The sequence below is a fragment of the Notamacropus eugenii genome, chromosome 2 (genome assembly GCF_028372415.1).
Source record: "Notamacropus eugenii isolate mMacEug1 chromosome 2, mMacEug1.pri_v2, whole genome shotgun sequence".
NCBI classification, from domain to species: Eukaryota; Metazoa; Chordata; class Mammalia; order Diprotodontia; family Macropodidae; genus Notamacropus; species Notamacropus eugenii.
This window is the reverse complement of record NC_092873.1, coordinates 408,865,137-408,892,132: the sequence shown is the minus strand read 5'-3', so window position 1 is coordinate 408,892,132 and position 26,996 is coordinate 408,865,137. Positions and strand designations below refer to the sequence as shown.

At 35.4% G+C, this 26,996-nt stretch overlaps 1 protein-coding gene across 11 annotated transcripts in view; it reads right to left on the bottom strand.

Annotated features, from left to right (window-relative positions):
• Positions 1-26,996, bottom strand: part of CDC42BPA (CDC42 binding protein kinase alpha) — a 372,601-nt gene that overhangs the window by 119,913 nt on the left and 225,692 nt on the right. For all 11 annotated transcript variants that reach the window (XM_072647658.1, XM_072647660.1, XM_072647659.1 and 8 more), the window contains 2 exons: positions 14,455-14,621; positions 13,503-13,625 (listed from right to left, as the gene is read on the bottom strand). In XM_072647658.1, the coding sequence (XP_072503759.1) occupies positions 13,503-13,625; positions 14,455-14,621 (290 nt within the window). The remainder of the gene's footprint in view (positions 1-13,502; positions 13,626-14,454; positions 14,622-26,996) is intronic.

Sequence of the window (26,996 nt, the reverse complement as noted above, 5' to 3'; positions counted from 1 at the left end):
AGACAGAAAGACAAACAAACAAAACAAACCAATTATTGACCTTAAGAATCATACATTCTACTGGGGGGGATAGAACATATAAATAAGAAGTAATTACAAGAAAGGAAGGAAATAAGTATTTATTAAGCATTTAGGATGTACCAGGCACTATGCTAACCACTAGTGATAAAAATAGAAGCAAAAAAGACAGTCCCTGCTCTCAAAGAGCTTGTATTTTAATGGGGGAAAACAACGCACAAAAAGTTGGAAAGGGGCATTAAGTTGGGAGAGAAAGGTACCTGGCATGGGAACATTGTTTTGAAATCCAGAAAGTCAGGAACAGGGCCGGGATGAGAATGAAGGCTGTCTGACCTTGGCCCTTGTGGAGAAATAGTCTAGAGTGAGCAGACCACAGGGGGTAGTTCCACAGTAGGGATGCCTCAGGCACTGAGGAAGGTACAATATAATGAGGAAGGAGGGAGCACTACAAATTAAGAGAGTTGAAGAAATATTTCCCATATAATGTGGCACAGAAATTAGTCTTAAAAAAATGTTAAGAATTTAAGAGGTAGAAATAAAGAGGTAATATTTTACAGCACTAGAAAAGAAATGCTGAATTTGAGAAATAGGAAAATAGATCTATTTCAATGCAACATCACATGAAAATGAGTAATGTGACATAAGTCTAGAATGGTATGCTCAGGCAAATTTTAAAGGGCTTTAAATGCCAAGAAGAGAAGTCTGTATTTTATCAAGAGACAACCGAAAGCTAAAACAGAAAGAAGATTCTTGAGCAGAGAATTGCTAATTAGAGTTAGACCAATAGGTCTAACTTCCTTTAGGAAAATAATTTTTAGTAGTTATACAATGGATGAATTAGAAGGGGGAGAGGGAAATCAAGGACATCAAATGGAAGGCTATTGAAATGGTCTAGATGAAAAGTGATAAAGGCCCAAACTAGGCTGAGCTATGAACAGGGAGAGAAGTGAACAAATGCAAAAGAGGTATATTAATATTGACAAGATTTAGCAACTAATTAGATATTACCGTGCATGTGCATGTGCATGTGCGTGTGTGCGTGTGTGTGTGTGTGTGTGTGTGTGTGTGTGTGTGTGTGTGTGTGTGTAACAGAGAGAAGGGAAAGAGGAGAAAAGGAAGAGAGAAGGAGGAGAAAAGGGAAGGAAGTTATAGGGAAGGGAGAGGCATCTACCAAGTAATTAGTGATTTAGGAATGGAAGTCAGAAAAGAAATTTACACCAAATATAAAGATTTTTGGAGTCACCAAAACAGAGAGTTGAGACCACTGAGGTACAGAGAGAGAAAAAAAGGCTCAAGCGATGATGCTAACAATTTACAGATTTCGAGTTTTATCAACAAATGAAGAGATTACTTTGAATAAAATAATAAAATTCATTTAAAGGAGCAAAAGGCTAGAATCTCAAAAGAAACAATGGAAAAAAAAGTAGGAATGATGAGTAAATCAACATTTTAGAGATTATGTAAGCAAGAATTAGAAATAACTGGACTCAGTAACCCAGTTTTTGATAACCCAAGAACATAACCTACTTGGGAAGGACCTCCCCATTCAATAAGACCTGCTGAGAAAACTGGAGGGCAATGTGGCGAAAAAGAGATTTAGAATAGCATTTCAGAACATATGTCACAATATCATCCAAACATACATGTGACCTAACTATGAAAAGCAACTTAATTTTTTAAAAAACAGAGGAAGATAGAAGGAGAAACTTCTCACAACTATGGCTAACAGAACTCTTAATTCAATATCAGAAATGATCATAAAAACATCCTGAGATATATATATATATATATATATATATATATATATATATATATGCGCCTTATATGCCACAATGTGTGTGTGCATGTGTGTGTTCGTCCTTCGCTGCCAAAGAAGCCCATGCCATCAGAGAAATAATGACATGACTTGCACTTGACTTTCTTTTGAGTGAGGGAGGGCTGTGCAAGGTCACCAGTCTTACTTCTCTTCCAGAGTCATGTGAAACCAGTGACCAAATATTCATCAGGATGACTGGAGATGACCCAGGATGAGGCAATTGGCGTTAAGTGACTTGCCCAAGGTCACACAGCTAGTGAGTATCAAGTGTCTGAGATGAGATTTGAACTCAGGTCCTCCTGACTCCTGCACTGGTGCTCTATCCTCTGCACCACCTAAACTGCCCCATATATGCCACAATATTTTCAAAATGAAAGTTAAAGGTCATACCAAAAAAATTCTAAAAGAATCAGACCAGCTACTTTTCAGAGTTATAAAGGAGATTAATTCTTCACAAAAACAAAGCCCAGGGGCAATAACAAAAATGAGTTAATAGCTATAGGGGTTTTTTGTGGGGGAGTGGCAAAGGCTTTATTTAACATATTTACACCAACATTTGTGATGAAAATTAATCTACAGTTACCTTTCTTTCTACATAGTTTGGGTTTGGGGACCATAGCTGTCTAAAACAATGAATTTGGTAGTAAGACATACATACATATAAGCACATTTACTTTCTTTTTTAGCACTTAGTCTTTACCATTACGTTGACTTAGACTACAACAGTCTGAACTCAATCTCTTTACCCTACAAATTCTTATTTCTTGGTCTTATCCCATCCTAATCAACTAGAGTTTCATTTTATAATTAATTTTTTTGTTTATTTTACCCTTCCTTTATCTAGGTGATATAAGTGTGCTAATTAATCCTCCCTATCACATGGCTGCCTGATTCTGTCTTCTATTTCAGTGTATTAATTTATAATATTCCTTTCCAATGAAAATTGTTTTTATGATTTCTCCCTTTTTAGTCTGTAGCACTGGTCCAGTCCCGGCTTTTTTTCTTTTATCATTACTTATTCCTTTTGATGTCATGTCAATGTCATAGTTGGGATTTTTAGATGAGAGTGTTGGAACTTTCTACTTGCATTTTTTCTTATAGTGAGAGGAGAGCTGCCCCTATAAAACATCTTACTCCACCATCTTCAAGGAAATCTGTTCCTTTCTAATACCCTTATTCTTCAGATACCTTGAGAATGGTGTCATCTCTAGCAAAGATCTTGGTATTTACTTGATTTAATCCACTTGCTTTTCCAATCTTTGTTTTCTTCAGTGAGATTTCTACTCCTTCAAAATATATATCTTGGACTGTGATGTTAAAGGTCAAAATATGGTATCTCAACTTATCTCAGTGGTAAAGAGTCTGTGGTAAAAAATTATTTACATGTGTTTCTCCTCTTTTGCCTATTGTTTTGATACTTAAAAGACCTTGGGCTGATTTTGCTTAGGAGCAATCAATCAATTAACAAATATTTATTAGCACCTACTATATAGAAGGCACTGTGCCATGTACTGAGGAAACAAAGATGAAAGCCCCCAAGGAACTTTTAATGGGAGAGAAAACATCATATACACACATATTTTTCCTTTCATATTTTGTGTATATACATATATATATATGTGTATATATATATATACATATATATACATATGTGTATGTATATATGTATATATGTATATACATATACATATATATGTGTATATATACACATATATATACACACAGACAGAGAAGAAGAGACCCGGCTAGATAGGAGGAAAACCAGGAGAGAATGGTCTCCTGAAAACCTAGAGAGAATAGAGTATCAAGAAGGAGATCAACACTGTCAAAGGCTACAGAGAGGGAAAGGATAATGAGGACTGAAAAAACTATTGGATTTGGCAACTAAGATCATTAGTAAAGTTGGAGAGTACAGTTTTGGTGGAGTGACAGTGTTAGAAGCCAAACTTTCAGGGGCTAAAAAGAGAGGTATAGGAAAGGCAGTGGAGACCTGTCATAGAAAGTGTTGTCCAGGAGTTTATCTACAAAAGGCAGAAGAGACATGGAAGGAGCAAGTGATGATTTCTTTCAGGATGAGGAAACCAGGCAAAGTGTGTAGGCTACAGAAAATAAGCCAAAAGAGAAGAGGAGATTGAAGTTAATTAAAAGTGGGGAATCTACTGAAAAAAAGATGGGACAGAATGAGATTGCTTGAACAAGAAGAGGGTTTGGGCTTGGTAAGGAATAAACCACTTCATTGTGTGAAATAGGAATGGAGGAGAAAGTGGCAGAAAGTACCTGAATGAAAAAGATGTACAAGAGAGGACAAAAGGGAGTTAGTTCATAGCAAATGGTCTCATTTTTTTCCTACACAATATGAGGCAATAATCTCAGTTGAGAGAGTAGGGGGAGAGGGAGCCATGGGAAGTTTGCAGATAGATGAAAAGATTCCAAAGAGCTGCTGTGGAGAGTGGGACAGTGGGTTGAGGAGAGGTATAATAGAATTGCTTAGCATCAGAGAGGGCATAGCTGAAGTTATGAAACATAAATCTGTAGTGGACCCAGACAGAATGGTTGAACAATGCTCTCTACCTTTTTTCAGCTACACATGTGTAGGCATGAAGGTAAAAAAATGGTGGGAGTGATCCAAGGCTGCAGTATGGCTAGACATAATTGATCATATAATGTGGTTCGGGATTAAAAATAGGACAATGTAGAATTGATCTGGTTCACCAAGAAGTCAAGATGAAAAGGAGAGACTGCAGGGGAGACAGTCTGGGAGAAGACTGAGGGGTCAAGGGATTGGCATCCATGGTGAGGTTTCATGAAAGGCAGAGTTATATAATGGAAGGCAGAGAGAGAGGTGAAGAATCAAAAGCTTATGGTCAAATAAGGGAATTCCAGAATTCAGGAATGTAGGTGGTACATTTGTGGGATGATGGCAAGAACAATGGTATGACCATCTTTGTGTGCGGCTGACATAGGGTGAAGGAATAGCTCATGGAAAGTGAGTAGGTCAAGGAACTGAGTGGTTAGAGTATTGAGGGAGAATCAATATGTATGCTGAAGTCCCCTACTATAAGGGCAGAAGTTGAGGAGGAACCAAGTAACCAACTCACTGACAAAGTAGGAGGGATCTGCAGAAAATGGCTACTAAGATATTGATTGGGTAGTAGATACGAATACCATGAACCTTAAAGGAAGAGAGGTTACTGATTGATGAAGAAAGGGGTAAAACTTCAAAGTGGCAATGGGGAGCAAGGAATATTACAATTTTTCTGCCTTGATTATGAGTGAAGGTGAAGGTAGTACTGGAAAGGGTGGCCAGGGAGGTGGTCATCAGAAAAAAGCCAGTTTTCCATAAGAGCTAGTAAAATGGAAGGATCCATAAATATTCAAGAACAATGTTTTAAATAACACCATACCAGAGAATCATAATCTTCAGGCTACATGCAGTGAAAAGCTTTCAAAACATAGAAACCTAGTAAAAGAAATGAAAATTATTTAAGAACAGAAAGAAGTACATATATCACCCCTGTCATCATGTATGAAATGAAGTAATTTCAAAGATGCTTTAAGTAACCCTAAAAAGGATGAACTTACAGTCCAGTGAGTTTACTCATTTACAATAAGCAGTTATTTTATCTAACTGTACAATGCTCCACAGGTCTGTAAATGAATTTTTTTAAAATTATTTATTTTCAGTTTTCAACATTTACTTCCACAAAATTTTGAATTTCAAATTTTCTCTCTGACTCCCCTACCCCCCATGACAGCATGTATTCTGATTACACTTCCCTCCAATCTCTGCTCCCTTCTATCACCTGCCCCCACACACACACCTTCCCTTCTATTTTCCTGCAGGGCAAGACAGATTTCTATAACCCATTGCCTAGTTGTATGTAAAAACAATTTTAACATTCATTTTTAAAGCTTTGAGCTCCACATTCTCTCCCTTTCCCTGTCTCCATCCATGCTCATAGAGAGGAGAAGAAATTGGATACAGGTTATAAATGTGTAGGTGTGCTAAATACTTCCACAACAATCATGTTGTGAAAGACTAACTATATTTTCCTCTATCCTGTCCCATCCTCCATTTATTCTATTCTCTCCTTTGACCTGTCCCTGTATCAAAGTATTTGCTTCTAATTCCCCCTTCCCCCAATCTGCCATCCCTTCTAAAATCCCCCCGCCATCCCCACCACCTTTATCCCCTTCCCTCCTGATTTTCTGGAGGGTAAGATAAACTTCCATACCCAATTGAGTCTGTATTTTTTTCCTTCCTGAAGACAAATCCAGTGAAATGAAGGCTCACTTATTCCCTTTCATCTTCCTCTTCTTCCCCCTTCCAGTGTAAAAGCTCTTTCTTTCCTCTTTTATGTGAGATGATTAACTACATTCTACTTCTCCCTTTCTCTTTCTCCTAGTATATGCCTCTCAACACTTAATTTTCTTTTTTAGATATAATCCCTTCATATTCAACTTATGTTGTTCCCTGTCTCTCTCTCTCTCTCTCTCTCTTTCTCTCTCTCTATACATACATTGTATGTGTTTGTCCTTTGTTGCTGAAGAAGACCATGCCATCAGGGAAATAATGACATGATTTGCACTTGACTTTGTTTTGAGTGAGCATCACCAGCCGCACTTCTCCTCCAGAGCCATCTGAATCCAGTGACCAGATATTCATCAGGATGACTGGAGATGATCCAGGATGAGGCAACTGGGGTTAAGTGACTTGTCCAAGGTCACACAGTTGGTAAGTGTCAAGTGTCTGAGGTGAGATTTGAACTCAGGTCCTCCTAACTCCTGCATTGATGTTCTATCCACTGCACCACCTAGCTGCTCCTACACACACACACACACACACACACACACACACACACACACACACACACACACACACACATATTCCCTCCAACTATCCTGAGAAAGGTCTCATGAGTTACAATGATCATCTTTCCATGTAGGAATGTAAACAGTTCAACTTTAATAAGTCCCTTATGGTTTCTCTCTCCTGTTTACCTTTTCACGTTCCTCTTGATTCTTATATTTGAAAGTCAAATTGTCTATTCAGCTCTGGTCTTTTCAACAAGAATGCTTGGAAGGCCTCTATTTCATTGAAGTTCCATTTTTTTCCCCTGAAGTATTATACCAAGTGTTGCTGGGTAGGTGATTATTCGTTTTAATCCTGCCTCCTTTAACCTCTGGAATATCATATTTCAAGCCCTCAGATTCCTTAGTGTAGAAGCAGCTAAATCTTGTGTTATCCTGATCATATTTCCATAAAACTTGAATTGTTTCGTTCTGGCTGCTTGTAATATTTTCTCCTTGACTTGGGAACTCTGGAATTTGTCTACATTATTCCTAGGAGTCTTCCTTTTGGGATCTATTTCAGGAAGTGATTGGTGGAGTCTTTCCATTTCTATTTTACCCTCTGGATCTACAATATCCGGGAAGTTTTCCTTCATAATTTCTTGAAAGATGATGTCTAGGGTTTGTTTTTTTTATTATTGCTTTCAGGTAGTCTAATAATTTTTAAACTGTCTCACCTGGATCTATTTTCCAGGTCAGTTGTTTCTGCAGTGAGATATTTCACATTGTCTTCTATTTTTTCATTCTTTTGGTTTTGTTTTATAATTTCTTGATTTCTCATAAAGTCATTAGCTTCCATTTGTTCCATTCTAATTTTGAAGGAATTATTTTCTCGAGTGAGCTTTTGGACATCTTTTTCTATCTGGCCCATTATGCTTTTTGGGCATTCTCCTCATTAGTTTTTTGGAATTCTTTTGCCATTTGGGTTAGTCTAAGCTGTTAGTTTTCTCAGCATTTTTGAGAATTCCTTTAGCAAGCGGTTGACTTGTTTTTCATGATTTTTCTTGCATCAGTCTCATTTCTCTTCCTATTTTTTCCTCTACTTCTTTGATATCATTTTCAAAATCCTTTTTGAGCTCTTCCATGGCCTGAGACCAATTCACATTTTTCTTAGATGCAGGAGCTTTGGCTTTGTTGTCTTCTTCTTCTTGTATGTTTTGATCTTCCTCATTATCAATGATGTAAGAAAATATCTTTTCACTAAGAAAATAAGAATTTATAGTCTATTTCTTTTCCTCTGTTTGCTCATTTTCCCAGCTAACGACTTGACTTTTGCACTCTTTGATAAGTATAGAGCTTCAGAAGCAGCCTTTGATTCAGCAGTGGCTGCCACCGCTCTGCAGCTGAGGCCAGAGCCAGGGCTGGGGCCAGACCACTCAGTCACGTGAGAGACCCTTCCCACTGACCTTCAAAGCTGTCATTGGCATTTGTGGGTTGCAAAGTCTGTAAACCACAGCAGTCACCAGTGATTCAGCCCCTTAAGGCCTGCACCAGTTCTGTCCATAGTGGTGCACCTACTTCACTCCCAGCCTGGTGGGATAGACCCTTGCTGTCAATTTTTCAGATTGTCTTGAGCTGGAAATTTGCTTCTATCTGTCCTTTTGTGGCTTCTGATGCTCTAGAATTTTTTTAGAGTCATTTTTTTACAGGTTTTTTTGAGCGGTTGGGGGTAGAGCTCTAGTAGTTCCATGCTTCTATGTTGCCATCTTGACTCCTCCCCTCTGTAAATGAATTTTTTTAAAATAAAAGGATAGTGACTTGTTCCTGGACCATTTTTATTTCATCTCCCCTAAACTAGATTAAAACAACAACAATACAAATATTTTTTAACAAACATCATGGACTAGAAAAACAGATCACAATGGATTTGAAAAGAATTCAAATACAAACTCATACAGTATTACATAATACAGCATGTCCCAGCCCCAACACAGTTATCATAATTCTCTGTTAAGAAAGAATGATAGATTTTCTCATACTGCATGATAAACATATTTAAAATTTACAGAACTATTTCCTGAACAGACAAACACAACTTCACAGAAAAATAATAAATGCTACTGAGTGGACTTATCAAATATAACTGATCCTGTTGCATACCCAAATCAAGCTTATAAAGCTATTAATGGATCTCATTAATGATTATCTCATTTTCATGGGTTAATATCCACACAAAATCGAACAGATATGAACATCAAACAAAAACCTAAATCATGCAGATACATTCACAGAAATTAAGAGATTCATGAAAATAATACATTAGGCCACTGCTAAAGAAATTAAAAGAAAGCCCATTCTTAAGGAGTCAAATTTATAGCACAATGTATATTTTGGAAAAGAGTGGTAGAAATGTTCCAACAATTGAACACTCCCCAATTATTCAAAAGAAGTTGTTTATTCTTTATTTGCAAAGAGATGGGAAATTCTAATACTACAAATACAAATCCCCTTGAAAATTCAATAAATAAAATTAAAAAGAATTTAACATTATTACAGACAAAACTGTAAACCACAATCATAGAATTTTTTTTCTCAGTTGGTTCTCAGCTGCATCTGACTCTGTGTCCTCATTTGCGGTTTTGTTTTTTTTTTGGTTTTGGTTTTTGGCAGAGATACTGGAGTGGTTTGTCATTTCTTTCTCCAGTTCATTTTGAAGATAAGGAAACTAAGGCAAACAGGGTTAAGTGACTTGCCCAGAGTCATACAGCTAGTAAGTGTCCAAGACTAGATTTGAACTCAGGAAGATGAGTCTTCTTGATTTCAGGCCTGGTACTCCATCCACTGTGCCACCTTGCTGCCCTATCTAACATAGCATTTATCCAGAAAGACTGAAAGACATTTCAATTACAGATTGCCACACCAAATATTCAATATGTAAGAAACTATACACAAGAAAGTTATATGCAGGATAAATTAGAGACAAACACCAAGGAGTACACTCTAAAGTTAGGTGGAAGTAGGAAAGATTTTGTGTATCAGGTTGGGACTTGAAGGAAGCCTAGAGGCAGAAATGAGGAAAGAGAGCATTCCAGAACTGGGGGTTAGCCAGTGAAAACATGCCCAGTAGGAATATGGGAGTGTCTTGTGGAAGGAATAGCAAAGAGGCCAGTGTCACTGGGCAGAAGAATATATTGAGGGGTAGTTCAATAATCCAGGTGTGAGGCAAGGAGGGCCTGCCCCAAGGGGTGGCAGTGACAAAGGAGAAAAGAAGTTATACTGTCTAGTGTATTACCTTTTCCTTCCTTTTTTTTTTTGTCTTAAGAGAATTGATATATAAGAAAGTTTCTCCCAGGTTAACTGGGTTTTTTTCTATTATTTCTGATAAAGGCTGACTTGAGTTGTTTTATTTTTATTCTGTTTTTGATGCAGCAAAACGTTACATTGGTGTTCTTTGTTGCTTAGTATAAAAGCATTTTAAATTTTAGCAGAGATGCAATAGTGCTTTTCATTACTGTGGAATCAACAAAAAATCTTAATAAAACAGTTTTACTGAACCATACATGCTAGATAGTATTGAACCTGAATGACAAACTTCAGTTACCAACTGTTTGACTATGTTCTTTTAAAATTAACAAAAGAGCATGTGGACAACAAATATCACATAATTATTCCAATAGATGAAGAAAAGGTTTTTTACAATCACAACACTTATTCCTAACAAAAACATTAGAAAGCTTAAAATGATGAGTGATATCCATCTAAAAAAGTGCACACATTATATCTACTAAGATCAAGGAAGAAGTAAAGATGTCCACTATCAGCACTGTTATTCAATATTGTATTAGAAATGCTATCTATAACAGTAAGATTTGAAAAAGAAACTGGGGGTTTAATGAAAATAGGCAACAAGGAAACAAAACTATCATCCTTGGCAGATGAGATGATGGTATGCCTAGAGAACTCTAGATTCAGCAAACTTGCAGGATAGAAAATAAACCCACATAAATCATTAGTATTTCCATATAGTACAAACAAAACCCATCAGGAAGAGAGAAATTCCATTTAAATAACTTTAGACAACGGACACTATTCTAAGACACTCTTCACACAAATAGATCTGAACAACTGGAGAAATAATAATTATTCATGGGTAGGTTGAACCAGTACAATAAAAATGACAATTCTACCTAAATTAATTGATTTATTCAATGTCATACCAATCAAATTACTAAAGAATTATTTTATACAGCCAGAAAAAATAATAACAAAATTCACCTGGAAGAACAAAAAGTCAAGAATATCAAGGAAATCAATGAGAAAAAAAATGTAAAGGAATGAGGCCTAGCATTATCAGATATCAAACTATATTATAAAGTGGTAATCATGAAAGCAATCTGCTACAGGCTAAGAAATTCAGTGGTGGATCAGTGAAATAGATTAGGTACACAATACACAGAAGTAAATGACTACAATAATCTAGTCTTTGATAAACCCAAAGATCCAAGCTTTTGGGGTCAGAACTCACCATCTGAGTTCAAAATTGCTGGGAAAACTGGAAAGTTGTTTGGAAAAAGGTAGGCAGGGGACTGTGTCTCAGTTATCTTTAATCTCTCTCTATCTCTTGGCTGCTTCCTTATTGCCTATAATCAGGATCATGTGTCCTCCATTCCCCCTTTGCTCCCCCCATTCACATGATCCATCCATCTTTACTAGTTATCTATCATCCCACATCTTTCCCCCCTATTCTGGATAAATACTTTGAGAAGGCTATCTACAAAAGATGCTTTCACTTCCTTTCCTCTCACTTTCTTCTTAAGTCTCTGCAGTCTGGCTTTCAATCTCATTATTCAACAGAAATTGCTATCTCTTAAGTTTAAAACATTCTGTTAAAGGCCAAATTTAATGGTTTTTCCCTCAATCTTTATCTTTATGGATCTTTCTGCAGCTTTTGACACTTCAGACTACTCTCTTCTCCTGGATATTCTCTTCTCCCCAGGCTTTCATGGTACTATCCTGGCTCACCTCTTCTTTCTAGTTACTTCTTCTTCCAGGTAATGTCCACTAACCACCAGTGTTTCCCCAGGGCTCTGTCCTGAACTCTCTTTTCTTTTTCCTCTATATTATTTCATTTGGAGAGCTCATCAGTTACCATAGATTCAAAGATCATCACTGTGCCAATGATTTCAAAGCTATGTATCCAGCCCCAACTTTTGTACCTTTCAATCTTGAATATACAACTCTCTTTAGAACATCTCAAATTGGATGTCTCATAGACAATTTAAAACTCAACATGTACAAAATTAAACTTATTATCTTCCCTTTATCAACCTTCCCCCCAAGTTCTCCCCTTTTCCCTAATTTTGCATTTACTGTCAAGGATACCATCATATTTCCAGTAACTTGAGCTTGCAACTTAGGCATCATCTTCAAATTTTCCTGCTCATTCCCTTCCCCACATCCAAATGGTTGCCAAGTCCTATCAATTCCATCTTTATATCTTATATGTGCCCCCTTAAATCTCAGCCAAAGTCCCACTTTCTCAAGATATCTTTCCTGGCCCTCCTTAATCTTACTATTTTTCTTCTGAAAACATGCCCAATTTATTTTGTTCATATCTTGTTTATATATAGTCATTTACATGTTCTCTCCCCACATTAGACTGTGAGCTTCTTGTAGGCAGGATTTGTCTTTTGCTTTTCTTTGTGTCTCCAGTACTTATTACACTTTTTGGGCACATATTAGGCACTTAATGCTTACTGACTGAATACTCAGGGTACCAGTAAGTGATGTCAACAGTCTGAGCCTTTATTCACCTAAGTCAGGTAAGTCTTAAGGATGGTAGAAATACCCTCTGAAGAAAAACTAGCCTAACTTATATGACAGTCAGAGGGAAGAAAGAAGGTATGTCTCTCACCACAGTATTTATTCTGTCTATACGCAGAAGATGTAAAGTTCTTTCCCTTGTACAGCATAAGCTCCTTGGAGGCAGATTATTTTATTTATCTTTGAATCTTTGTTTCCAACGTAATAACTAACACACAGTAGTATTATGTGTTAACAAGTATTAATAAGTACTTATTAACCACCTGAAACAACAAACTGGTTCAGAAAGGAAGAAGTGTGACTGATAGGGGCAAAGCAATATGAGTGACATATCATGATTAACACATACTCCTAGATAAAAAGCCTGGGTTATGCCAGAGAGGAATAGAAAGTTGATGATTGGGACTCACTTGCCAGATGATCGTAATTTTTGATGGGATCCCAGAGACAATATTAAGAAATATGTGTATACACACACACATATTGATTAGTAGAAAAAAGATTATATGAAAGAAATCTATAAAATGGTTATGTAATTATGGATATTTTTCTTTCAACATTGCTACAAAATGATAATTTATCTATATGCCTAAAAGACCTGTTAATGAAAAGGCAAATTGTAGTATTGTAAAAAGCAAACTCCAACAGTAGCTGAGATACTTGAGTTCTTATTTATAACTCCAACGCGTGTGAGATCTTATTTAAGTAAGTTCATTTGTTTGGGTCTTAATTTGTGTGTGTAAAATGAAGCTAGACTAGATGATCAACAAATAACTACACAGAGTTTTAGAAAACATGATCTAAATTAGAAGAAAAATTATCATAAAAATTACAAATATCTTATGTAAAAAAATTAATATTTCTTGAAAATATGAAAGGGTTATAGGAGACAGTGCTATAAATATTGTGTCATCCATAATTTCACAATGATGTTAGCACAACAGTGAAAGAATGGTATTTGCTAACAGAGAAAAAACTTTTTCTTAATTTATTAGCACTCTGAAGAACTATTTCTGTATACAAAAAATATTAATAATGAACTATGGAAACTTACCTGTTATTTTCTTCCTTAGCTTCTCAATTTCTTCTTTTAAGCTTTTTATTTCTAAATCTTTGTTTGCACTTAATGGGCCATCTACAGTTGAATACTGCAGAGCCTGGACTGTCTGTGTTGATTCTTTAAAAAGAAGGAAAAATAAGGTAACAGTGACTCACATGCATTTTATGTTCATGTATGTTCATGTATGTTTATGTTACAGTAACAGATATGTGAAAAAATCCTTGCAGAATCAATGTCAAATTCCAGACACAAAAGTATTATGACAATATTCACAAATGTTTTCATTCTTGCCATCTTAAGAACATATACCTAAGGAATTGGGAATTGGGAAGGTAGCCTATCCATAACTTGACTCAATCCACAACTCATAGGACCATCTCTCTACAGTGGCCTTCTCACATTGGCAGCTTCCTCACACCTATGGTCTCTTTCTCAAATTCCTGAGTTCCTCCTCAAAACTCCATTTGAGAAAGCACTCACATCAGTCATGCTCTCTTCAAACAAGGACCAGTACATATCTCCCTTGATTACCTTTTTGCATTTTTTCTGAATAGGTAAGAAAAACAGAATATCAGATAGATATTCCCATTTTTTTGTACCTCATGGACTAACCTTTGCACAGGCTATCCTCCATCACTATACTATATTAGCAATACAGCTCCCATCTCAGAATAGAACTTGTTTCATTCAAAGTTCAGCTCTAATCTACTTCCTTCTGGATACCTCTAACTGTTAATACTTTCCTCTATCCTTTCCTATTTCTTTCTGTTTATTTTTGAAAATGTTTGGTATATATTCATATATCCCTATTTTCTCCCTCTTCAGAATATAAGCTCCTTGAGAATAGTGACTATTTCATTTTTGCTTTGGTACCTCTAGTGCCTAGCACTGCATATCACATAAAAGTGCAAAAAAAGAGACAGCACTACCTTAAAAATTTTTTTACCTTGAAGCTTTCTACTAAGTTCAAGTTTTTCCTGTTCAAGACGTCTTATTCTCCGTTCATAAGCTTCAGTTGCTAAACTGTCCTCCAAAGTGCGCTGAATATTAACATCAACATCCATTGATGGAGGTCCAGCTGTAACTCTTAAACAACTTCGATCTGAAAGAACACTGAAGAAAAGAGCAAATACCTTGGCATCATTTTGAGATGAAAATCCTAAAGATTGAAAACAAGGTTACTCATTATTCATAAAAGAATTTTACTATTTAATATTCTAGATTAATCAGGAAATTTTAAACTAAAAAAAAGTAACCTCATTTAATTAGTAGAAACATTTTAATGAAAATATCAAAACTTGTTATTTCCTTAAATTGATTTTTTAAAAGGACATATTAAATTATTTTTTAAAAAATGACCCAGGCTCTTTAAAGAATAACAAGAATTTCCATCAACATAGTTTCTTAAAAGCATTTCAGTTGACTTGAAGCACTTTATCAATGTTTTGTTACATAATTCTATTGATTAGAATGATATTCAAATGCATGCTCCTTAACTACAAATATGCAAATGGATCTGTGATCCTATCTCTCAGAAGGTTCCTTAACAGCTAGCCATACCTGAGCAACCCATGTACCTTCTTTTTCTGGTGAAGATGCTTATGCCAAACTGTTGAGGGGTTATGTTCTAGAGCTAAATATAATTGGCAATGCTATCTCTTGCATTTTTCAAGAAATCTAGACTAGAAAAGATGGTGGAGTAAGACAGGAAATACTGAGCTCTCCAAAATTCTCACTCAAACAAAATAAAATATCACCTCAAAATGAACTTTAAGCAGCAGAAATAATCTAAGACAACTAGAGAAAACCTCAGGAAAGATCTGACCTCCAGAGGGTCTAAGTTTGACCCACTGAAGTGCAAACACCTCCAGGTAGACTTCCCTAAATTAACAAACAACAAGCCCTGGAGACTTGTTGTAGGATTCATGAAATTTCACCTTACAGACAATGTGGTGATGGGACAACTAAGTTACAGCTCTAGGGGAAAATTAGGGAGCACATGCCCGTTGAGTGGGGTAGCAGAAGAGCAGGGACCCTGCTGGCTGTTGGCATTAGCAAGAGAGTACAGTCCCTGGTTTTGGTTCCAGGACAGGAGGGTGAACAGAAGCATGCAGCCCAGAAAGGGACTGCCAAGAACAAGAATATCTGCAGTGACAGTGTGGCTGGGGACCCTAGCCTTGGCTCAGGGGCAGAGAAGAGTGGTTAAGGTATGATCCTTGGCAGAGCTTAGAAAACAAGAGAATGACAAACCTGAAGGCTGAGGCATCATCCCCCACACCTTGGGATTAGAATTGACCATAATAATAAGCCACACACACACAAATAGCAAGCACAGGAGAAAGAACCCAAGTAAAGATTGTTGTTATGGGGATAGAGGAGATCTGAGTTTATACTCAGAAGAAGATAGTGAAGTTTAAAAAGTCACTCCTACTTCAAAGAAAAAATATTAATTTGTTACATGCCCAAAAAGAGTTCTTGGAAGATCTTAAAAATGACTTTAAAAATCAAATGAGAGAATAAGGAAAAACTAGGCAAAAAAAAAAAAAAAGGAACAATCTAAGAAAATCAAGAACACTATGAAAAGACTGTTAACTAATGGCAAAAGAGATCTAAAAACTGAAGGAAGAAAATAGCTCCTAAACTAGAATTTAACAAGAAGCTAATGATGTTGTAAGATACCAAGAAATAATAAAACACAATCAAAAGAATGAAAAAAATAGAAGAGATCTTGAAATATCTCATTAGAAAAACAACTGATCTAGAGACCAGATCAGGGAGAGACATCTCCTGAGAGACATCAGGACTACATGAAAGTTATGATAAAAAAAAAGATGGGGTCTAGATATGATATTGCAAGAAATCATTAAGAAGAATTGCCCTGAAGTTCTAGAACAAGATGGTAAAATAGAAATAGGAAATATCCATCTATTACCACCTGAAAGATTCCAAGATGAAAATTTACAGGAACATCATAGTCAAGTTTCAAATCTCCCAGGTTAAAGAGAAAATACTATAAGCAACAAGAAAAAAAATTAAATACTGTGGAGCTATGGTCAGGATAACACAAGATCTAGCAGCTTCTATATTAAAAGACTGAAGGGCTTGGAACATTATATTATGAAGAGCAAAGGAGCAGGTTTTACATCTAATAACTTACCAACAAAGCAGAATAGTATAATCCTGAATAGGGGAAAAAAAGGTCATTTAATGAAGTAAAAGACTTTCAGGTATTTTTGACAAAGAAGAGCAGAACTCAATGGAAAGTTGGACATATAAGATATAGGAGAAGCATAATGTAAACAATAAAGACTAATTATGAGGGACTCAAAAGAGTCAAATTGTTTACTTCATATGTATATGAGAAAATGTCATGTTACTTGGGTAGTTTGAAAGAGCATATATAGATGGAAAGTTTGAGGTTGAGCTGAATAGGATGGGATGATTTTAAAAAATGAAATTGGGTAGGGGAGGTAAAATGAAGCAATTATCTCATACAAAAGAAGTGTGAATGGAAGAACTGTTATAGTGAAAGTAGATGGGGGTAGAGACTTGGTAGTGCTGGGACCTTATTCTCATTGGAATTGGTGAAAAGGAATAACATATACATCTAAAGGGTACAAAATTTTTATAAATTTATAAAGAAACAGGAGGGCAAGTGGCAGAATAAGGGAGAGACTTTTAAAAGGGGGTGTAGATCAATAAGTAGGAAGGTGGATGAATAGGAGAAGGGAGGGATTATTTTTTTTAAAAAGTTAATCTATCTTAAACTTAAATACACAATAAGGAAAGAAATATATAGCCTTGAATAAACATAAATAGGAAATAAGAAAAGGGGGAAAAATTGCCACATGCACAGCAGAACATAAGAGAGGATTCAAACTATACAGCAATAAATTTCCATTTCAAGAAAGCCTAAATAAAAAATATGACACACTGTGTTCAGACCAGTCTTGTAAGTTTTCTTTTGTTCTCTGCTGTGCACTTTTTACTATGTTCTTTTCCATTCCTTTCCCCCATCCCAAGAAGGCTACAATTAAGCACAAATACACACACATATGATTAGATATCTATAATCATACTCATATATAGACATATACACTCCTATGCATCTATGTAACACCATAATATACTTGTTTGCCTTCTGCTTCTCTGAGTGTGGATAACACTTTCTTTTGTTAAGTCCAAGTCTTTCCAAATTTTTCTAAGCCCATCAACTCATCATTTCCTACACCACAGCAATATTCCAACTTTATACTGTTTAGTTATTTTAAATAATCTAAAACAATATTGATTGATAAAGTTTACAAATAGCTGCCCTATTTTTCTCTTGAGTAAATTGATTTTAGCTTTAACTTTGTCTTAGATCATGCTTATTGTCCTTTCCTTTTATTCTAATAAATTCTATTCCTGATCTTTATTTCATGTTTGTGTGTAACTCTTATTTCCTATCCCTCCTGACTCCTCTACTTTACTTTTCTATCCCTTCTGACTCCTCAACTTTACTTCTACCTGCAAGCTTGCTCTACTATTATGTAACCTACCCCACTTCCCCCCAACAAAGATGCCTCTCTTATCCTCTCCCTCTATACTTTCTTTCCTCTTACCCTCTTGCTTCTATCTGGATTTAGAAGACTTTTACAGCTTTCCAAATATATGTTATTCCCTCTTTACCCCATTCCCATTAGTCTAAACACACTTCTATGCTCCTCCTTGATCCTATTCCCTCACCCTCTTATTTCTTTATAAATCTGGAAGACTCTTTTATTCCCTTGTAAAAGTATATATTGTTCTCTCTTTAACCCAGACCTGATATGAGTAAAGTTCCTTCTAAAAATCTCTCATCATCTCCCTATCCCCTTATCATTTTATTTCTTTCTGAATTTAGGAGACTTTTATACCCTTCTAAATATATATGTATTGTTCCCTCTTTAACTCAATCCCAATGAGAGTAGGTTTCCAGAACTAACAACTCTCCTTCCTCATTTAATTCCTCTGTGTCATTTCTTCCTCTCATGCCTCATTTCTATCATATTTTTACCTTTTTCTAATTGGTTTTATTTTTTTAGTATTATAACACACTCAGGTCTACCCCAATCTTTCTTTTGAACTACTCAATTACTAATAACAATACTAGACATACAATTTACATTTCCTCATATGACAAGTAAACAATCTGTCCTTACTCAGTCCCTTGTAATTAGTCTTTGATGTGCACCTTACATATCTGATGGATCTTGTATGTCAAATTTTCTATTAAGTTCAGGATTTCTGCAACAAAATCCTGAAAAAGTCTGGCAATTTATTCAATGTCCTTTTTTGTTTTCATTCAGGATTATGCTTAACATTGCTGGGTTTGGTATTTTTGGCCCAAACTTCTTTTGATTTTCATTATATAGTGTTCCAAGACCTGTGGTCTTTCAGTCTCTATGCCCACAGTAACTTTCTGTGGTTGGATTCTTTCTCCTTAGCCTGCTCATTTTAAAAAAGTTTATAGTAGCTTATTTTTTGTAATTACCTCTAGACCTGGGATATGGAGGATGGCTCCTCTGGAGTCAGATCTCCCCTCTGGCCTGGAATTGAAACCAAGAACTCTAGACTCCTCTAAGTACCCACAGCCAGCAGCTTCTCCTACTCCCCCCACCCAACTTCCTTCTGCAATGGCTGAGCATGTGCTGGTTCCTTCTCACCTAGAGCCACTTCTTGGCAGCACAGTTGGGCCTAACATCCCCTATCAGCAGGGAAATATACCTCAATCTTCCCCAGCTCAAACACTTGACTCTCTACACTCTCTGGGAGATGAAAATTCCTTCAGGTGGGGCAAAGGTAACCTCTGGACCTTGCTGTTTCAGTGGAACTAGCCTGAAGGTGTTTATCCTTCACAGGGACCTAATTAAACTAGGCCCTTGGATTTTCCTTGCATTTTTCTTCCTATCTTCTCTGGTTTTTCCAGGAGGACCACTGTTTGGCCCCAACTCTCATTAATTTTTACAGTTCTACATCCACCCTGAGACACTATTTTGTTGTGTTTGTGAGGGAAGTGTGGACAGGTTGGAATTTTCTGACCTACTCTATCATCTCAGAATCCTATCCTGCGATTCTTAAAAAGGGTGAGAATTAGGGAGGTAGAGGCTAGGAGTAAATCAGATTATGAGGAGGGTAAGAATGACAAAAGGGTGAGAGGAAAAATAGGATGGAGGGATATATAAATCTAGTCATCATAATTTTGAATGTGATTAGGATGAACTTCACCCACAAAATGAAAATGAATGGGAGAATGGTTTAAAAATCAGACTCTGAAATTTTTTTTTTCACAAGAAGCACCTTTTAAAATGAGAGATATAAACAGAGTTAAAATAAAGGTCTGGAATAATATTATACTTCAGCTGAGAAAAAAAGCAAGGATTGCAGTCATGATCTCAAAATTAAAGCTAAAATAGATTTAATTAAAAGAGATAAACAGGGAAATCATGTCATAATAAAAGGTACTATAGAAAATGAAGTCATAGCAACCCTAAACCAGGATGCACCAAATGCTATAGCACCTCAATTTTTAAAGGAAAAGTTAAGTGAAATACAGGTGGAAATAGACTACAATAGTGAGGACTTTAACTTTCCTCTCTCAGAAGTAGATAAATCTAACCAAAAAATAAGAAAGAAGTTAAGGAGGTGACTAGAATCTTAGGTAAGCAAGATATGATAGATATCTAGAGAGAACATAATGAGAATAGAAAGGAATACATCTTTTTCTTAGTGGTACATGGTACTTTACAAAAAATGACCATATATTAAGAGATAAAAATTTTATAGTTAAATGCAGAAAAGCAGAAAAATTAAATGCATCCTTTTCAGAGCACAATGCAATAAAAATTATATTCAGCAAGGGACCATGAAAGCACAAACTAAAAACTAATTGAAGACTACATAACCTAACCTTGAAGAATGAATAAGTTCAGGAACAAATCCTAGAAATCATCAATAATTTCATTAAAGAGACTGACAATAATGAGAAAACATATCAAAACCTATGGCATACAACAAAAGCAGTAATCAGAGGAAAACATATCTTTAATTGCCTATATTAACAAAATGAACTGGGCATGTAATTTTAAAAAGTAGAAAAAAACAGATGAAAAGTAGGAAAAAGATAATTAAAAATCCCTCATTAAACACTAAATTGAAAATCTTAAAAATTAAAGGTGAGATTAATAAAACTGAATGTAATAAAACACTGGAATTAATATAAAACACTGGTTAATATGATTGAAAGAAAGAGAAAAGAAAACCAAATCACTAGTATTAAAAATGAAATGCTGCTAATGAAGAAGAAATCAAAGCAATTATACGGAGTTATTTTTCCCAATTACATGCTAATAAATTCAATAACTTAAGTGAAATGGAAGACTATTCACAAAAATATATTCTGCCTACATTAAGAGAAGAGGAAAAAGAATATATAAATAAACCTATAGAAAAAGAAATTGAGAGAGGATTCTGGGAAGATGGTAGCATAGATCAGAAAACTGCAAGCTCTCTAGATTTCCCCCACAAATAAGACAAAATAGTGCCACGGGGAGAACAGAGAGAGATAAAAACAAACAAGAGTTAAGCAGAACCAAGGTCCTCCTGAGACAATTGGGAAGAAAAATTCTAGGAAGAAGTTTTGGTCCCTGTGAAGTGTAAATACCTCCAGGCTAGTTCCCTAGGCTAGCAAGCCTAGGGGTTAGTTGGGTAGGGATGTGGCCTTAGCCTGAACCACAGGAACTTTGAATTCCCCTCTGGAGTCTGCTGAGCCTGGGGAAGGTTGAAGGAACCTCTGCTAAGGACTGCCAGACCCAGCTATGCTTCAGAGATGTGGCCCTGGGTGAGAAGGAAGCAGCACATATCCAGCAAGTGCAGAAACAGTAAGGCAGGGACACTGATGGCTGTGGGCACTCAAAAGAGTATGGAGTTCTTTGCTTCATGTCTGAGAAAGAGCGGAGAACTGAAGGGGGATGTAAGGCCAGAGGCACCATCCTCCACACCCTAGGACTAGAGGTTTCAAAAATAAGAGGATTACAAAAATAAAAATAAATTTTTAAAAATGAGCCAAAGAGAAAAAATTCAACAGGAGAAAGTTACTATGAGAATAGACAAGACTGGGGTTTGTCTTCAGAGGAGGATACTGAAGTGAAAAAAGGCTCTCCTACCCTAAGAGTAAAGTAAGATGGTCACCTGCCCCCCAAAAAATTTGTAGAACTTTAAAAATCAAATCAAAGAGACTGAAGAAAAATTAAAAAAGAAACAATCCAAGAAAAATAAGAATAAGACAAGAAAGTCAACCAACTAGAAAAGAAAATCCAGCATCTTAAGGAAGAAAATGATTCCTTAAAAACTGGGATTGGGCAAGGGGAAGCCAGCAAAGTTATAAGAGACCAAGAAGTAACAAAACAAAATACAAAGAATTATAGAAGAAAATATGAAACACCTAATAAGAAAAACAGCTGATCTGGAGAACAGATGAAAAAGAGAAAACATGAAAATAATTGGACTACCTGAAAGCTACAATCAAAAAAATCATCTTGATACAGTAATACAAGAAATAACAAAAGAAAGTTGTCCTGAAGTGTTAGAACAAGAGGGAAAAGTAGAAATTAAAAAAAAAAATCCACTGATCACTATGTGAAAGAGATCCTATGAAGAAAGCCTACAGGATTATCATAGACAGATTCTGAAAGCCCCAGTTCAAGGTGAAAATATTATGAGCACCAAGAAAAAACCAATTCAAATATAGCAGAGATACAATTAGTATCACACAAGACCTAGTAGCAGCTACACTAAATGAGTGCATGTCTCGGAACACTATATACCAAAAAGTAAAAGAACTGGGGTTCCAGTCAAAGATAGCATACCCAGCAAAGTTCGACAAAATCCTGAATGAAAAGAAATGAACACTCAAGGAATTATCAGACTTTCAGGATTTTGTTGCAAAAAGACCTGAACTTAATAGAAAATTTGTCATACAAGATTCAACAGAAATATAAGTTAAACATGAAAGACTAATCACAAGGGACTCAATAAGGACAGATTATTCACTTTTTTATATGAGGAAATATAAACTGTATGGCTAAGATTGTTAATAGTAATTGGGTAGTTCAAACGAAAGATTGGGGTAGACCTGAGTATGATGTGATATTAAAAAGCAAACTGTTTAGGAAAAGATAAAAGGTAATTATCTTATACAAAATGAGGTGTGAGAGAAAAAAACTGACAGGGGTGAGTTGACAGAGGAGAAGGGCTAGTAGTACTGGAACCCTACTCTCATTGAGAATGGGTTAAAGAGCGAATAATACACATAAATCTAGAAGAGCAACAATGTCTTCTAAATTCAGAAAGAAATTAAAGACTTAGGGGATAGGGAGGGGGAGGAGGAAAAGGAAAGAACTTTAGGGTAGAAGGAAGAGGATAAGGAAGGGATCTGTGGTAGGAGGGTAGGTTAAGTATTAGGAGGGCAAGCTAGCAGGTAGAAGTTAAACAGGAGTCAGGAGACATACACAAACATAAAGGTCAGGAACAGACTTTACTGGTGAAAAAAGGGGTAGTAATCATGATCTCAAAGTTAAAGCTAAAATAGATTTAATCAAAAAAGGAAAAATTGGGGAACTACATCATATGTTGGCCATACTAATCAATACTGTTGTAGAGCATTTAAAATAACTAGACAGTATAAGGTTGGAATATTTCTGTGCTACAGGAAATAATGAATTGGTTGACTTAGAAAAACAGGGAAAGACTTGGGCCTATAAAGGAAGCCATTACCCACCCTCAGAGAAACAGAGACAAACAAGTATAGTACGGTCTTACATAGATGCTTATGAATGTATATATCTATATATGAGTATAAGTATAGATATCTAAGTATATGTATGTATGTGTATATGTATGTTTGTATATATGTTTGTGTGTGTATGTGTACGTATGTACACACAGGTACACACACGTACGCACACACCCCAATACATCCACACTTAACTGTAGCCCTCTTGGAGGAAGGGGAAAGGGATTGAGGAAGGGGACAAGAGAACAAAAAAAAAACTTGCAATGAAACAAAGAAAAGATGGACAGCTCAAAAGACAATATGTAGTATTTATTACACAGGCTTCTTGAAATGGAAATTTATTGTATAACTTGAATCATCTCTTATGTTCTGCTGTATACATGGCAATGCTTTTTTTTCTTTCCTTATGTTCCATTTAAGTTATAGTATTTGTTTATAATGTTTCTTTTTTATTGTGTATTTATGTTTAAATATTCAAGTTCAAAATAAAATAGGAAAAAAATTTTTTTAAAGGAGCAGCTAGGTGGCTTGGTGGAGAGAGCACTGGTCTTGGAGTCAGGAAGACTGGAGTTCAAATCCTGCCTCAGACACTTGACACTTACTAGCTGTGTCACCCTGGACAAGTCACTTAACCCCAACTGCCTTGCAAAGAAAAAGAAATTAAATAGACCATGAATGAGCTTCCTAAGAAAAAAGCATCACGACCAGACAGATTTACGGGTGAACAGTACTAAACATTTAAGGATCAACTAATGCCAATATTAAATAAATTATGTGGAATAATAGGCAAAGAGTCCTACCAAACTCCTTTTATGAAACAAATATGGTACTGATACCTAAACCAGGAAGAGTAAAAACAGAGAAAGAAAATTTATAGACAACTGTACTAATGAATATGGATGCAAAAATCATACATAAAATACTAGCTAGGAGAAACAATATATTGTACAAAGTATATACCTTTTTGACCAAATGGGAATTATATCAGGAATTCAAGGATGGTTTAAAGTAAGGAAATCTATTAACATAATTGATTACATGAATAACAAAAGTAATAAAAATCCCATGATTCTATCAATAGATGCAGAAAAAGTTTTTCATAAAATACAATACTCATTCCTATTTAAAAACACTTGAAAGCACAGGTATAAAGAGATTTTTCCTTAAAACAATAGGAAGTATCTACCTAAAACCATCAACAAGCATTATTTCTAACAGACATAAGCTAGAAGCCTTCCCAATAAAATCAAGAGTGAAACAAGGATGCTAATTGCCACTATATTATTCCTAGAAATAGCAATGAGAAGAAAAAGAAATCAAAGGAATCAGAACGGGCAATGAAAATTATCTCTTTTTGCAGATGATGTGATGATGTACTTGGGAAATCTTAAAGACTCAACTAAATGTTAATGGAAACAATTAAAATTTTGGCATCATAGCAGGATAGAAAATAAATCTATATAAATGATAAGCATTTCTACATGTCACCAACAAAATCCTGTAAGAAGAGAAAGGAGATATCTCTTTAAAATAACTGCAGACAACATAAAATACAAGAAAAACTACCAAAAATCAACCCTGGAACTACATGAACATAATCATAAAACACTTTTTATACAAATACAGATACATTTAAATAACTGGAGAAATATTACTTGTTCAAGGGTAGACAGGGCCAATATAATAAAAATGACAATTTACCTAAATTACTCAGTTATTCAATGCCATCCCAATTACATTCCCCCCAAAATATTTTTCTGAGCTAGAAAAAATAATAACAAAATTCATCTTGGAAGACCAAAAGGTAAAGAACATCAAAGGAATTAATGAAAAAAATATGAAGGAAGGAGGCTTAGCAGCACCAAATCTTAAATTATACAATAAGGCAGTAATTACTAAAACGATCTAGATCAGTGGAACAAAGAAGACATATAATACACATTAGCAAATGGTTATAGTAATCTTGTGTTTGACAAATATGAAGATTTAAACATTTGGGATAAGAATTTATTTGGTAAAAATTCTTAGGAAAACTGGGAAGCAATCTGGCAGAAATTGGGCAAAGACCAATATTTTATACCATTTAAGAAGAAAAGGTGAAAATGGATAAACGACTCAGATATAAAGAGAGACATCATAAGAAAATTATAAGACTATGGAACATATTACCTATCAGACTTATAGACAGGAGAATAATTTATGAACAAAAAAGAAAGAAAGCATTGTGAGGTATAAAATGGATAATTTTGATTACACTAAGTTAAAAGGTTTTGTAACGAATAAAACCAACATAGCCAAGATTAGGAAAAAAAACAGAAAATTGGGAGAAAAATTTTATAGACATATAGATAAAGGTCACATATCTCAAATATATAAAGAAGTCTGTCAAATCTATAAGAATGAATGTGTTATTCTATTGATAAATGCTCAAAGGATATAAACAGGCAGTTTTTCAATAAGGAAATCAATACTATATATTGCCATATAAAAATGCTCTAAATCATTACTGATTAGAGAAATGCAAATTAAGACTTTGAGATATCATCTTACACTGTTTTTTTGGTGGTGGCAAAGAAATGGACACTGAGGCCATCAACCGGAGAATGGTTCCATAAATTGGGGTATATGACTGTGACAGAATACTACTGGTCGATCTTAGAAAAACACAGAAATACTTGTATGAAAGGAGAAAAGTAAAATGAACAGAACCAAGAGAATGTTGTACACGGTAACAGCAATATCATTCAAAAAACAAGTTTGAACAACTAGGTCATTCTGAGTATTATAAACGCTCAAATCAATTATAAAGGACCTATGAAGGAAGATGCTACTCACATCCAGAGAAAGAACCAATAAGAGAAGTATCCATAGCATGATTTTACACACACACACGCACACATGCACACACACCCGCACACCCACATACCACACACACACGCATACACCACACACACACACTACACACACACATTTGTATCTAATGATAGCCTTCTCCAGGGCAGGAGGAGGGTAGAGGAAAAAAATGCATAGCTGGTAGAGGAGAATTCTATAGGTTACTTTACTTGACTAGTTCGTGCATAGAACTAAGTAGTTAGAGACTAGTTAGTTAACTGGTAGTCAGGAGACCTGGGTTCTGGACCTAATTCAAACCAGTGGGGTGGCCTTGGAAAAATCACTTGTCCTCTCAGAACCTCAGCTTCTCCAAGCTGTAAAATGAGAGCGTCTCTACAAGATGGTCTGCAAAAGATCTTTCCCAGCTATAAAATTCTAAAAAATTAGCAGTAAAGAGCACTGATTTTTTATTACAATAATTGTAATAATGACAATATTGTGAAAGAACTATTGTGCCTTTCTTTATATGAATCCTACTTTTCCTTCTACATTCTTATGAGCTGAATTCAGCCTTAGACTGAAACTACTTTCCAGATGCCACTGTGTCCCATGTTAAGCATTACTACTAAGAGGATAATTTTAAACATTGCAATTTTAACGCAAAACTAATTGAAATTTTTGTAAATGAACTTGTCAGAAAAATACTGCCTAAAAAAAGTGTATTAACATACTATGCTGTATTTTTTTAAGGTAGAAATGCTATAGTATTTCATATGTATATATTGGAAAAATTGAACAGAAATAGGTTCTAAGCCTTGGTGTTCATTTAGTATCATTCTTTA